The 13609-nt window shown below is 33.6% G+C and overlaps 1 protein-coding gene and 1 long non-coding RNA gene across 2 annotated transcripts; both read right to left on the bottom strand.

Moving 5' to 3' along the window:
* Positions 1-569: 569 nt before the first annotated feature.
* Positions 570-7050, bottom strand: LOC125657184 (uncharacterized). Its single transcript, XM_048887838.2, has 6 exons — positions 6944-7050; positions 6237-6310; positions 3110-3247; positions 2000-2134; positions 1195-1312; positions 570-823 (listed from the first exon to the last, which is right to left on the bottom strand). The coding sequence occupies exons 1-6, from the start codon at positions 6967-6969 to the stop codon at positions 589-591; spliced, it is 726 nt and encodes a 241-aa protein (XP_048743795.1). The 5' UTR covers positions 6970-7050; the 3' UTR covers positions 570-588.
* Positions 7051-12117: 5067 nt separating this feature from the next.
* On the bottom strand, positions 12118-13280 carry LOC125657192 (uncharacterized). The gene is made up of 3 exons (XR_007363226.2): positions 13128-13280; positions 12443-12585; positions 12118-12172 (listed from the first exon to the last, which is right to left on the bottom strand). It is a non-coding gene; the product is annotated as an uncharacterized LOC125657192 (long non-coding RNA).
* Between the last annotated feature and the right edge of the window lie 329 nt (positions 13281-13609).

Below are 13609 nucleotides of genomic sequence, written 5' to 3'. Positions count from 1 at the left end.
TCAAGTGATATAATGATCCGTGTACTGGAGATGGAGAATTCATACCAGCCATGATAATCTTAATCAGTTAATTTATCACAGAAGACAGCACTAGAGCTGTTATTAAATACATTAATGAACTATACCATCGAAATCCAATAAGAAAGCACATAGTCTTAAACTCGATAACCAACTTGTCTAGATTACCTGATCATGATATAGGGTTCACGGCGGATATAAGCGGTTGACAGGGGATGCTTTCTTCTCCTATGCACCTGATCCCACCTCTGGTGTGTCCAGGGGTCCGTGTTTGCCCAACGTTCTATATTGTATTGCTTATAGGAATTATGAAATTGATATCACTATTCGTTATCGTCACCTTTCATGACAGAGAACAATTGACATTGTAAACTATTGCACATCCATTCTCGTTTCAAAACGATACCAACACTTTTAGAGAAAACCAAAACAGATTCAGGAAGATTAAGGTCAGATATATTTGCTCTTTTATTACAATATTAACATTGCTGATACTTCGTTTTTAAATTTATATTAGACTTTATACAGAATTCCGTTATAGAACTATGACAATCATGATGCAGTGCTTTATTACAATGACCAATAGTAACAATAGAAAAGCTTGTAGTTCCTTCCTCCATTACTTGGTCCGTATGGGTGACTTCCGGACACGCTATTTTTGTTGTTCTTGTCCTCGTCATCTGTAAACACGGTTTCTTCTCTCGCGTACATTCCCCTGACCCTTTGACAGTATGTGGTATGTCTCAACAAATAAAACGGTTTAGATTTTGGAAGTCTGATTTCTGTAGAGTAGGGGCCGTCTTTTCTAAAATACAGTATATGTTACTCGTAAACAAAATGTAAAAAATGTGTTAAGCTTATGAAAGTCTGTTTGTGATAGGTTTATACACTACAGAAATGTATACATACATTTTATATCGACATTTTGGCGTATTACACAATTCGGTTGTGATTGACGGACGCTAAATATAAGAGTTTCAAAATAATAGTCCGTTTATCAATAAACTTCAGCACAGTATCAATGAGCCAATGCATTATGTGCACATGATACATATTATTAAGTATCTGACCATTTCTCTTAAATTCTGCTGTAACCGTGCTTACATTTCAATTTGTAAATAAAACCATGCATATGACAACATTTCATTTTCTTTTTCTATATATTTCAAGAACTACCTGCAGCAGTAGTCGATTTCTGTATTCCTACCAAACTTCCCACTAGGCAATTCTCCCCCTGCACTGTTTTTATTTCTAGAGTCTTCGTCATCCCAATGAACGGTTCCACTTTGGAAAGCTTGAATTAAACACCGGATGTTGTGTAGATTCATAACATATATTGATATATTAGGAGTACTCCTCAGTGAAGGGCGAAGATAAGGAGCAGTAATCAATATCATACATATTTACAACTCTTATACGGAATAGAAACAAAAGAGTTGGGCAAACACGAACTTCTTGAAATACAGGAGGTGATATCTGACCTCAACACCAAAAACTGAGAATATTCTTAAGCTTTAATTTCAAATCCAGCTATCTTTTTCAATACTTTTAATGAACAAATAATATTTTCAGTATATGTTTGCATTTGAATTTTTGATAAACCTACAGTATACAACTAATTATAATTTTGACTTAAGTCTATTGTCAGTTTATGATCTTGGAGAAATAATGGTACATCAAGTATTAACAAATTTGGATGTTTCATTATGAAATATATTTTACTGGAGGTATTTCTTGATCAAAGCATTAAGATACATCATGTGTTATAAATCGCAAAATGCACCAAATTGGATGAGATCGTATAACATGAGTCGCTTCATTCATCAATTGACATCGGACAGATATTGAATGGAGAAAACAGTAATTACAACCAATGACAAGAAACGAAATCACCTTCAATATGTACAGAAAGTAATTTATATTTGGGGAAGACATGTGATAAAACATTTTGAATGATGATAAATATACCATCTGCAATTACCTCCAGGAGGACAAGTCTTTCCATGCTTCAGAATACAGTAGTTCCCACTGGGCCAATATCCCTCGTCATTAAAATCATTGGGGTCCTTTGTGCAGTAAGAGAAATTCAGATTCCTAGGATTGTTTCCACTGATGCCTGGACAAACAGAATAATTTGCAACCTTAAAAATTCTGCATTACATTGATGTAATTTAGATAGGATTATCATATTTAGTTTCGCATAAGCGACAGTTAAGTGATGTATTTAATATTCAAATGATCTAGATATCAAACGATGTCATAAATGTACATGCATATGCAAGGTGAAGATAACGAACAATGATCAATCTCATAACTCCTATAGCAATACAAAATAAAGATTCGTACAAACATGAAATCACTGGACGCACCAGAGGTGTGCGCAATTATAGCGTACATCATATTCAGTTATATATCTTTGGTAACCTAGCATGAAAAGGTTAAGATTACTTTGGGCTATTTGCGTTTACCATCGTTTAAGTGTGTAAAGCATTACCAAATGTAAAGGCAAGTCAAAGAGAGGTGAATCCCAGTGGTTTCGTTGAAATAACTTACAGAACAAAAATATCTTTTTCGTATGCACTCTACATTATTTGTAGTAAAAAATAAAGAACAATAGAAACAATTAAATATGTTTGCTTTGTTGTTATTATTGGAATATGAATGTCACAAACCTTACAGAAAATAAGCAGAACCTGTGTACGCAATGTTTGCCACCTTCATCGCTATTCAAACCTAATCTTCACCAGTGTTCTACATATACAAATTAGTATCCTTCCTTATAGGCGTTCATAGCATAATATATATTTGATATCATCAATTTCAAATGACTAGAGCTCAGAAAGGATGAACCAAACCCTTTTCAATTGAGAATTTCCATCCATGTTCTAACCCGGAGCCACACATGGTTCTTCATTGAATAGAAACGTGCACAATATCGCTACCACTAGCATTTCGTGTAATATATTGCTGATGAATTTGAAAACATGACGCTTGCTCGTTGTCACGATATTTGAGGGGAAACACTGTTTTGAGAAATTATATGTGTACATGAGTATTGTAGTTCTTATTCAGAAGTCGTGTGACTGTTTACCAAAGAAGTGGTGTCCGTCTTCGATTTGGTTTTTGTTATTTTTGTCCTCATTGTCCTGCCATCTCCATCCCTCCAGCCACCCACGAGGACATCCGGTCTTTGGCTTGACCAAAGTATATGTTCCCCTTGGCCATTTCACTAAATAAAATGTATAATAAGAGTCATTCATCATATATATATAGAATTACATCCAAAAACTTAATAAATACCATTTGTATATTTTTATAGTAATATCGTAATTTTGCTAATGAAAAACACACAACAATTAATACACAGAAAAATACGATACATGAAGCTTAATTTTGTAGGTATATATTTGTGGTTAATTCAAATATATCCATCACGTTGGTTATACGTATGCCTTTACAACCAAATAGCACAACGGGAATGTAAGAATTTTTCGTTGAAAGTATTTGATATCGCATACTTACATATCATATAGAAAAACGATACCACATAGTTATTCCCAATAGGAGCGACGGAATATACTAAGGTCACTTGTAAATAATTCCGACAGTTTAAAGGGGTTAATGGACAATGTTGTACGTAGTATTAAGGTATTCAATGTATAATGACCATATTTCATACCTAATAAATGGAAGGTGGAATATTTGTAATCATGGTATCATTTTGAAGGGTTCATCAAATAAAAATAATCCACCATAGGCATTTTCAAAATTTTGTTTACTGCCTGATTTATTTCACCTAGAATTTAACATTGAAGTATACGGGGAAAGCATGTTTTATTACAATATTTTAAACACAAATTATGTTTTTGATAATTATCTCTTGGTAAAGTGTTACTTTCTTTTCATGAAATTATATGAAATAAAATCAATCATTGAGCACACACATTTTTAGAAAATTAGATTTGTCTTATTGTTACAAAGGGCAGACAAGTCTTCCAAAATGTCTTTAGTGCAAAAAGGTCATCTTCTAATCATTTTTCAGTCTTGTGAATTTCATCAGCTTCATTTTCATCATTATTTAACAATAAACTTTTCTGTTGATCTAAATCTTTTAAAATTGTTCATTATCCTTTCATTATACATGGAATACCTTAAAGGGAAATCTAGGCATTAAACAGTATATCATCGCTTTTTAATCCCAATTTAAATCGTAAGGATACCATCAGTTTATCTTTAGCTATGAGTGTTTACCAGATCATGTGCGTACTCATTTCTGGAAAAAATCACTTTCTAAATTTATGAATCTTGTAAATTTAGTTACATCCCCGCGGATGATTGCACTATCTTTCAGATGTTGGGTAGGGGGAAAAGAACCCTGTAAACATCAGTTGGGGAATAAAGTGCCTAGGAGGAATGCCTGTTGACCTATTGTCTTGATGTCTTGATAAATGGAGGAAATTTAAGTCAAAATAAAAATGTATAGAATAGCTCAATAATTGATATGAAACACAAAGAAGCAACACTCAACCTAATGACAGGTTTTATTTGCAAATAAGATCATTATAACGATTAAAGGATTTTCGGAACGCTTAAGGGAGGCGATGATAACGAAGCGATCAATCCCATAATTCCTATAAGCAATACAAAATAGAGAGTTGGACAAACACGGCCCCTGGACATAAAAGAGACGGGATCAGGTGCCTATGAGGAGTAAATATCCCTATCGACCGGTTATACCCGGCATGAGCCCAATACATTGATCAGGTAAACGGAAATCTATGTCGGTAACAATAGTGTGCAAAGAATGGCCTAGCAATCTGTATGAAACACGTCAAACAGCATTTAACCCAATGGTAGGTTTTAAAGACAAACTAGATTGCTATAGCGACTATAACATTTGCAAAATACTAACTTTAAACGAGACTCTGGAAACCTCTGCACCATCAACCTGTATGTCATTAACCTGCTTCGATTTAAAAACTGATCATATGCAGAACAAGCTATTGTGTATTGAATAAATTGAGAGATATAAACATCATATGCAGGTGATAAAGGAATATCGCTACATGAATATGGGAAGTTGACGATAGAGAGTTTGAAACAATAGTGTTCAACATAAAGTTGAGTCGCTAGTTTGCCGTTAAAATCTATTTTCAATATAACACTTATACAGTACCAATTTCGATACACCAGATGCGCATTTCGACAAACAATGTCTCTTCAGTGATGCTCAACCGAAATGTTTGAAATCCGAAATAACAATGAAGTTTTAGAGCTATTATAGGGGAAAACAGTGTACAAAAAAAGTGGAGTTAAATTCGTCGAAGGATAAGAGTTATGCGTGAGGGAGATAATCCTTAATTTTGAAATGAATTTCTAAATTTTATAACAGCAATTATATATACATCTGTATTTTCAAGCTAGTAACGAAGTACTTAGCTGCTGGGCTGTAGAGACCGTCGGGGACTAACAGTCCACCAGCAGTGGCCTCGACACAGGGGTCATAATATAAAACTTATACGGTACAAATTTTGATGCACCAGATGCGCATTTCGACAAATAATGTCTCTTCAGTGATAACACATCTAAGTATGAAGCAGAAATAAACGACTCAGTTTTTTTTTATTTCTAGTTCACAGGGATATAATATCGAATCGAGATATGGATGGATATTTAGCCATTGTTACATGTAAAAGATAAAACATCGACAATATATTTAAATGTCAAATTGAAGGCCACAACATGAAACTTTTTCTTCTCACATAGGAATTTTTGAATGAATGTTGTCTCATATCACTACAGAAACAGGTCAGCTAACGAATGAGCACAAATCGTGCCCATGAGACTTTCAACAGACTGTTTGAAGACCTGATCACCAAAGACCAGGACGATATTGTCGATGAGGAACTCTATAACACATTTTCTTAATGATCTAAGCTTAAAATCATTGAATATATGCAATATTAAATTGTCAAAGAAAAAATGACGTAATGAATAAGAATTTCATCATGCAATATTTGATAATATTTGTTTATCCAATTTTAATACAATCAAAGAATGATAAAAAGGTGAAATTATCGACCAGTGATCAATATGTATATATTCATATAAAGAATACAACATTCAGAATGATATGAGAAATGATAATTTCATAATGCAATAGTTGATGAGTTTTGATTATTTGATTTTGACAAACAAAAAAAAACAAAACACCATACCTGCTGAGGTGAAAGCAACAAAGCAGAGCAAGAAAATAGCATTCCTGGCTGTAAAATCGCCCATCTTATTGATCCTGAAAATAATAGAAATTTCCGTTTCGATTACTTTAATTCAACAAAATCATTGGTTATACATACAAATATATAACATATACATTGTCTGATGCACAGGTGTATATGCAGCATATGCATTAAGGTTTTAGAATCGTTGAAAAACAAACTAGCGGTAAACCTTCAATTCAATGAAAGGCGTAGATATCAAAGAGTAATCAATCCCATAACTCTCACAAGGATTACAAAATAAAAACAAATGGGCGTACACGGACCCCTAGACATATCATAGGAGGGAGCAGGTGTCTAGGAGTGAACATCCCCTGTCGACCGGTCACAGCCGTCTTGAGCCCGGTCTTGATCAGGTATATAGAGTAATCCATGGTCAAAATTAGTGTCCCATATTAAATCACATAATGCACGTCATAATTTGTAAAGAGAGTATTTCACGTTTAGTCTATGATATTATGTTTGGAAATATCGAAAACAAATTAGCTGCGCAAAAGATAGCATATCTATGAATGGGTCGCACATAGTTACAGATAATTTACCAAATAAACAGAAAAAATAAAACAAAAAACAGGTGATAACACAACCCAATTTAAGACTTAAGATAACCGTTTTCAAATTTGATTGCAATTGTTTTAAAACCTTACCGTGTTCCATCTGATTTCAAAATCATCGTTTACGTATCTTTTATACATGTATTTCATATCATAATTAATATGCAAATTATTCCCTGCGGAGTTGCAAGCTGTATGTTTACGTTCTGTGTTATATTACCTCACAATCTCCAATCCAGAACATTTTGTTAGGTGATGGATATCAGGCAAGCAATAATAATTCACGAAAGGCAACACCTTCCCATGGGCGTATTTGCGTGTACGCTCGTAAACTCAAGCATTCGCATTCATCGGCAAAATAAATAGAATAGAAATAATATTAATACACGAATTAAATTTGAAAAAAAAGGGTAAAGATATATTTTCCATTTACTTCGATAGATTCAATTGTCAATGTTCTAAAACAATTTGAAATAACCTAGATACGTTTCCGTCTTGTTTTGATAGTAAAGAGTTAAAAACAAAAACATCGGTACAGGTAATTATAGTTTCACTAGTTTTCAACAACTGAACACCTAAAACACACGCTGAACGTTTGACTGGGTGTCAGTACTGCATTTTGTCAATATAGTCTTTTTTTCATTATAATGTACTTATGAACATCAACGAGAATGCATCTGAAATTTACAAGATATACTGGATAAGGTTTATGAATTTCAATACCAAATACACACAAGTGAATAGTAATTTACTGATTTGTTTTTCTTTTAATTTTCGATAGAGGTTTGGCCTTCTTTTTTAACTTAATTGTTTTCCTAAAACGCAATTCAATTGATTGATAGTAATTTCATTTTTTTTCTGTGATATTAATATTTTTGTTTTGCCTAAACTGTATGATGGCTATCACCTGTTACATTTTTATTTCTAATACGTTATACATCACAGATAGAAACGATCGGTGCACTTGTAGTCTGTTAACACGTCTGTCATAAAGTAACATTGATTATGTCAATGTAGAGCAAACTTGAAATGTATTCATCAACAACACCATTGCGCTCACCTCGTTTTAAGGGTCACAGACATCAATTCATGCATTATACGCGCTATATGCAGGACTAAATAAGAATAGTATTAGAATATTAGTGATATAATGACAATGATTAAAATGATTGTGGTGGTGAGGGTGCTTGGGTCTCAATATTTTCATCAATAACAAATAGGCGCGAAATTCAACTCATTAGAAAAGATTAGATAGGAGCTGAGAAAAAGAATTATAATTGTTAACGTTGATGAATTTCATTAAAGAGAACATGACATATCACTGCTATATATTTATTCATTTACGAAGAGGTTAAGAAACATAGCTATAGATAAGTCATAAAGATTGTTTGCTTGTTTCGTTTTCATCCCTTCGTGCATTGTGACTCAAATTGAATCTCTCACCTCTCAAGCCTACAAAAAAAAACATAAAACCACCTTCACCTCACTATAATCACGATCCAATGAATGTGTGTATAGCCGTACAAGCAGAAAAAATACTCATTTAGTTACGCACTTCCACCCTCGCTGCAGATCTATAGCTATCTGGTAAGACAAGAGAAAGACAGATCCACCCTTTGTACAAACCTTCGATTTACAGCTCAGGAAAAAAAACCTACATAACTGAGCGATATAAGACCTCAAATATGGGCATTTTTCTGCACCGTATATTGAACGTTTTAAAAGTGGTGAGTATGTAGCTCTGTAAGTTATCACAGTTTTCCCCAGAAAGCTACATACCTGGAGGTAATTCCGTTCCGGCTTGCGGTCGACGTCACAAGTTACGTAAACCAACCTCCTACCAGCTTGTCATAAAGTAACATTGCTAAATTGAACACGCTTGCTAAATCATTAGTGCTCTTAAAGATAATTTGAGGTCACACAATACATCGTTATTGAGAAATGGTAAGATCTGGCACACATTGTCATTGATTTTGATTGATTGATTTTTGATGTTTTCCGCCACACTCAACAATTTTTCAGTTATATGGTGGCGCCCAGTTTTTGTTGGTGGAAGAGAGAACCCAGATACAATGCACCTGGGAAGAGACCACCGACCTTCCGAAAGTAAACTGGGAAACTTTCTCACTTACCGGCGCGACACTGTCATTGATAATACCTTTATGAAGCGCATACATCACAACAAGTCTTTATAAAAACGTAACTGTCCATAGTGGAGAACTATTGAATATGTAGCATAGGGGAAACTCATGAAATATAATACTGAAAGTGAACATTACGTAACAGCTAGGACGTACTTATAAGAATGGTTCTTTTATGTTTGGTTATCATACTGGACGTTCAATTCGATATTTGAAACAGAACATACAATGTGTAAGGTACATAGGTCACGAAGGTCATCATCAGTGTCACGTTGTTGTGACAAAGATACTCAAAGCTGTGGGCGTAACCTGGTCATAAAGTTAGAACTATCACGTGGCAACTCCAGACATTGAACACAACCTGTCAGAGGATGCATGTAAACTTATAAAGCTATTTGAAATATCTTAAAGTATTCTAATAATCCCTATTTACATCCGAAGTATTGACACTTGAATATGAATTCTGCACAAAGTATATCGCCAATTGTTAAATGCATATAGTTTAAGATCTTTATTGTATACTATAACAAGTGCACCCTTTGCCTGGTTTAAGAGAGATAAACAAAAACAAAAATTGGTTCTGAATATTACCCAATATACAGGAAAGCACATCATACACATCCTTTAACTAAATTGGAGCTCTGTTCTTTACAATACATGAACATAGTTTTTCTTAAGCATCAATTCACAAAATTCCCATTGTGATCTTAACTTGGTTTTAGGGAGCATTGTTTAAACAAACTGGAATATATACTACTTAAGGAAATGTGTACTGTGAAATTGACAAACCGTATCTATGTGGTTCTCGAGAGGTAAATTTTAACGAACGGTTGAATTTATCTTGTTGAAAGTTAGAGGTTTTCTTTTATTTTCTGTTTAACCGGACACGTCAACCCGATTTTTTAAAACAAGATGCGTATTTCGACAAACAATGTCTCTTCAGTAATGCTCAAGCCGAAATTTTGGAAATTCGAAATAACAATACCTATAAACATGTAAGAGCTAAAGGGAAAACTAGAGTGCCAAAAACTGGAGCTAGATATCTAAGTCATGGAAACGTCACCAAAACCGGTGAGGGTTCTCTAGCGTACCACATCTTCTGTGGCATGCATCATCCGTTTTTAAGGTCATCTCTGCGAAACCATGACATTCACACCTAATGACGAATGTTTGGCGATGGAACTGTCAATATCGGTTCAATAAACTGTAGTCCGTAATAGTTCCAAGTAACTGCAAGTCGTTAACACTCTGCACTTTCACTAATCACAGGAATTTCGACCGGTGGAATACGTCAGTTTCGAGATAAGAGTTCTTTTGTGTAGGAGGTACATTTAGTAGAATTTTGAGGGCCTAAGTGGGACAGGGTGAACCTACAGTCAGTGAGGAAGACGATAAAATGTATTAAAAGCGGCTTCTTTTTAAATATGTAAATATTAGAAACACAAAATACTATTGAAAGAAATGTTTTACAAAAGCAGAAACATAAAAACAATGTCATATTTGAAAGTAATATCCAGAATATGACACCTACGACCAATAAAATTACGTGATGTAATAAGAATTCCATGTATCTAATTACTACCTGAATACTTATCACTTGAATTCGGGGTGATAAAACAGCGTATGACAAACTTAATGGGTACATTCACTTATGCAGTGATGAATATTCGCCCCACTCCCGCATGTAAACAAGTTGTTTCGCGCCTTACTATGTACGAAAGTTCTTCAAAGGGAAATAACTCGAGCGTATCTCGAAACCGGAGTATTACCCCCCAAAATCAAACCACACATAACGATTTTGATACTCAAATGTTATTTTTACCAATATCAATTCATTATAGTACATAAATTATGCTAATATATTTGGGGTTCTATATCTTTACTATTTAATAGTAAATTCGAACCCAGGCGATATCATTGTCCGTGGCTAATGACACCACACAAAATGCAACCACACAAAAAGCGTATATGTTTCCGGCTTCCAGGACTCCCCGGCACCTTTCGAATGAGTTTTGCACTAATCATACATTTTTCCAGGGCTCCATCGCAGGAGCAATTTACTGACAAACAACACCAGATTACATGCAACTTACAGTAGGGATTAACTACAACTTTCAATGTTTACATCCACAATGAACATTAACCCCTTTTAAGTCTCGTTTTGTATGTCATTTGAAGATATATTCTGTGGGATAATTATCATAATCATAATAAAATTATCATATTTTTACTTAGTTTAAATGCATTATGGACTCATGATTGGTTTACGAAACCTTGCATTGTAGTGATATGAAAATTATTTAAGAAATGCTAAGGTCAAACATTTTGAGAATAAAAATTGTAGGATGTGGTGTAAATGTATCAATATTATTTTGCATCACCATTACTGGGGGGAAGCCTTATAAGTGTTAGCAGTGGGGTATCAATACATGTAAACAAGCATCATGGTTATGTTTTTCTTTCAGGTATAAGTAAACAGCAAAAAAGTTAATACTGTAATTAAGCAACCACTACACTGGTAAAATTGCAACATATGTTTATCATGTGTCAAACATATGATTAACATATGTTTTCAAACATATGTTAATCATATAAAAGGAGTACTTAAAGGTCAACATATGTTTTCAAACATATGATTAGCATATGTTAAACATATGAATAACATATGTTTGTATTATCTTATGAAAAACATATAATTTGTTCATGTGATATTCACATGTTTTTTTCTTATTATTGTAACATCAAGTTTATATTAAACATATGTTAACATATATCAAAGATATGATTAATATATGTTCAACATATGTTTAACATATATTAAACATGTTTAACATGTATTAAACATATAATTAACATGTTCAGAATATGCTAAACATATGTTCAACATGTTTTGAAACACGATAATCTTGAAGGGACACACAGCATATATGTTTTCGAACTTTTGTTTAGCCTATTTGTTGATAATATACAGTAGATAAATGTTAGTATTACTCCGTCATAAATAAATATGTATTTTGTTTACATAATCCCCCTGATGTTGATGTACATGCCATCAACGTTTACCATCTTTTGGTCATACATGTGATTTCGAAGTACCTTTCCAGAAAAAAAACGAAACAATTCATGTCGGAAGGAATCAGCATTTATTTATTACATAGTTATTATTCGGTTTGCGCTGCACCTGAAATGAAAGGAGGAACAATCAATACTTATTTTAGACACATACAGCTGTACATTTATTTCTAATAATATTATATTAATATTAAGCATGCAAAAATATCACATAAAATATAAATACATCCGTGCGTGTATACCTGCACAAAATATCAAATAATTTACATATACGTAAGATCAATTCATTCAAATCCAATTCATTGGCATACCTATTAAGATATTTTTTCACTAAATAGAAAGGAAAGGTAGTACTTGGTGAACATAAAAATTAAATTACCAGCATTATTGTCAGGTGCTCTTTTTCTGGCAGTAACTGTTGTAGGGATGATTATATTGTGAGTAACTTTAATCCACATCCCGTAGTAGTGTCTGCTTGATTGCAATGCCCTATGTATCAACTTTCTTGCTGTCTACTTATTTCTGAAAGAAGACACTAAGATACTTGTTTATATAAATTGATACCCCACTGCATCCACTTATGGGGTTCCCCCAATAAAATATAAAATAATCTAGATACATTTACACCACATCATTTCATTTTGATTCTCACAAAGTTTGACCATGACATTTAATAATGATTTTCATTTCATTACAACATTTCTTAAACCAATCCTGGGCCCATAAAGCATTTAAATTAAGTAAGAAACATGACAATTTTTTAAAAGACGGGAAAAAGCCTACAGACTAAGTCGGGGGGGGGGGGGGGGGGGGGGGGGTCCTGGACGTTGGACACAAATATGCATTTTGTGTGGTTGCATTGATTACTGTCATTAACATTGCATTCAAATATAGTATGTCTATATATACATATTTTGTTTATCTAATGTAGTAAGCGTAAAATTAAGGGTGTTGTTTGGGGAGGGGGTCTAAAATATGTCTAATATCTTGATCTACAAATGTAGTAATTGTTCCTGTTGACTTCTTTCAACAATAAATGAGAATTTTATATGAACTGAACTTACACATTGTTGAGAATCTTCCATGACTTTGTCCTGAGGTTCTAGTGATGTTTCGGGTAAACAGCTGTATCTTCACGGCCACGAGCAGGTTCCCCGTTAGTTGTTGGGATTATTGATTGCTCTAAATATCAATATAAAGAATATACTTGTAAATACTAAATCAGCTATGCCCAATATACAAATGTTTCGGCTGAATATAGAAACCTTCCTGATATTAACAAAACGTTTACAAAAATTACAGCGTCGTTTCTGGTTAGTCTTCTTTCCTTGTTTAGTTCTGATATGTATGCCTACACTGCTTAGAACCTGACTTTATATACAAAAAACATACTTTTGAATGTAAGCCTATACTTGACATTAATTCCATTTTTCTACTTACTGTTGGAAAGTCTTTCACATCGATTGTCTGCCAATACCCGCACGTGTTCTGAATCTTCTTAGTTACATCGATGCTTTAATTGCATGGATTTTATAAACAGCGAGTG

This window comes from Ostrea edulis, chromosome 7, assembly GCF_947568905.1.
Source record: "Ostrea edulis chromosome 7, xbOstEdul1.1, whole genome shotgun sequence".
NCBI classification, from domain to species: domain Eukaryota; kingdom Metazoa; phylum Mollusca; class Bivalvia; order Ostreida; family Ostreidae; genus Ostrea; species Ostrea edulis.
This window is presented reverse-complemented; position numbering and strand designations above follow the sequence as displayed.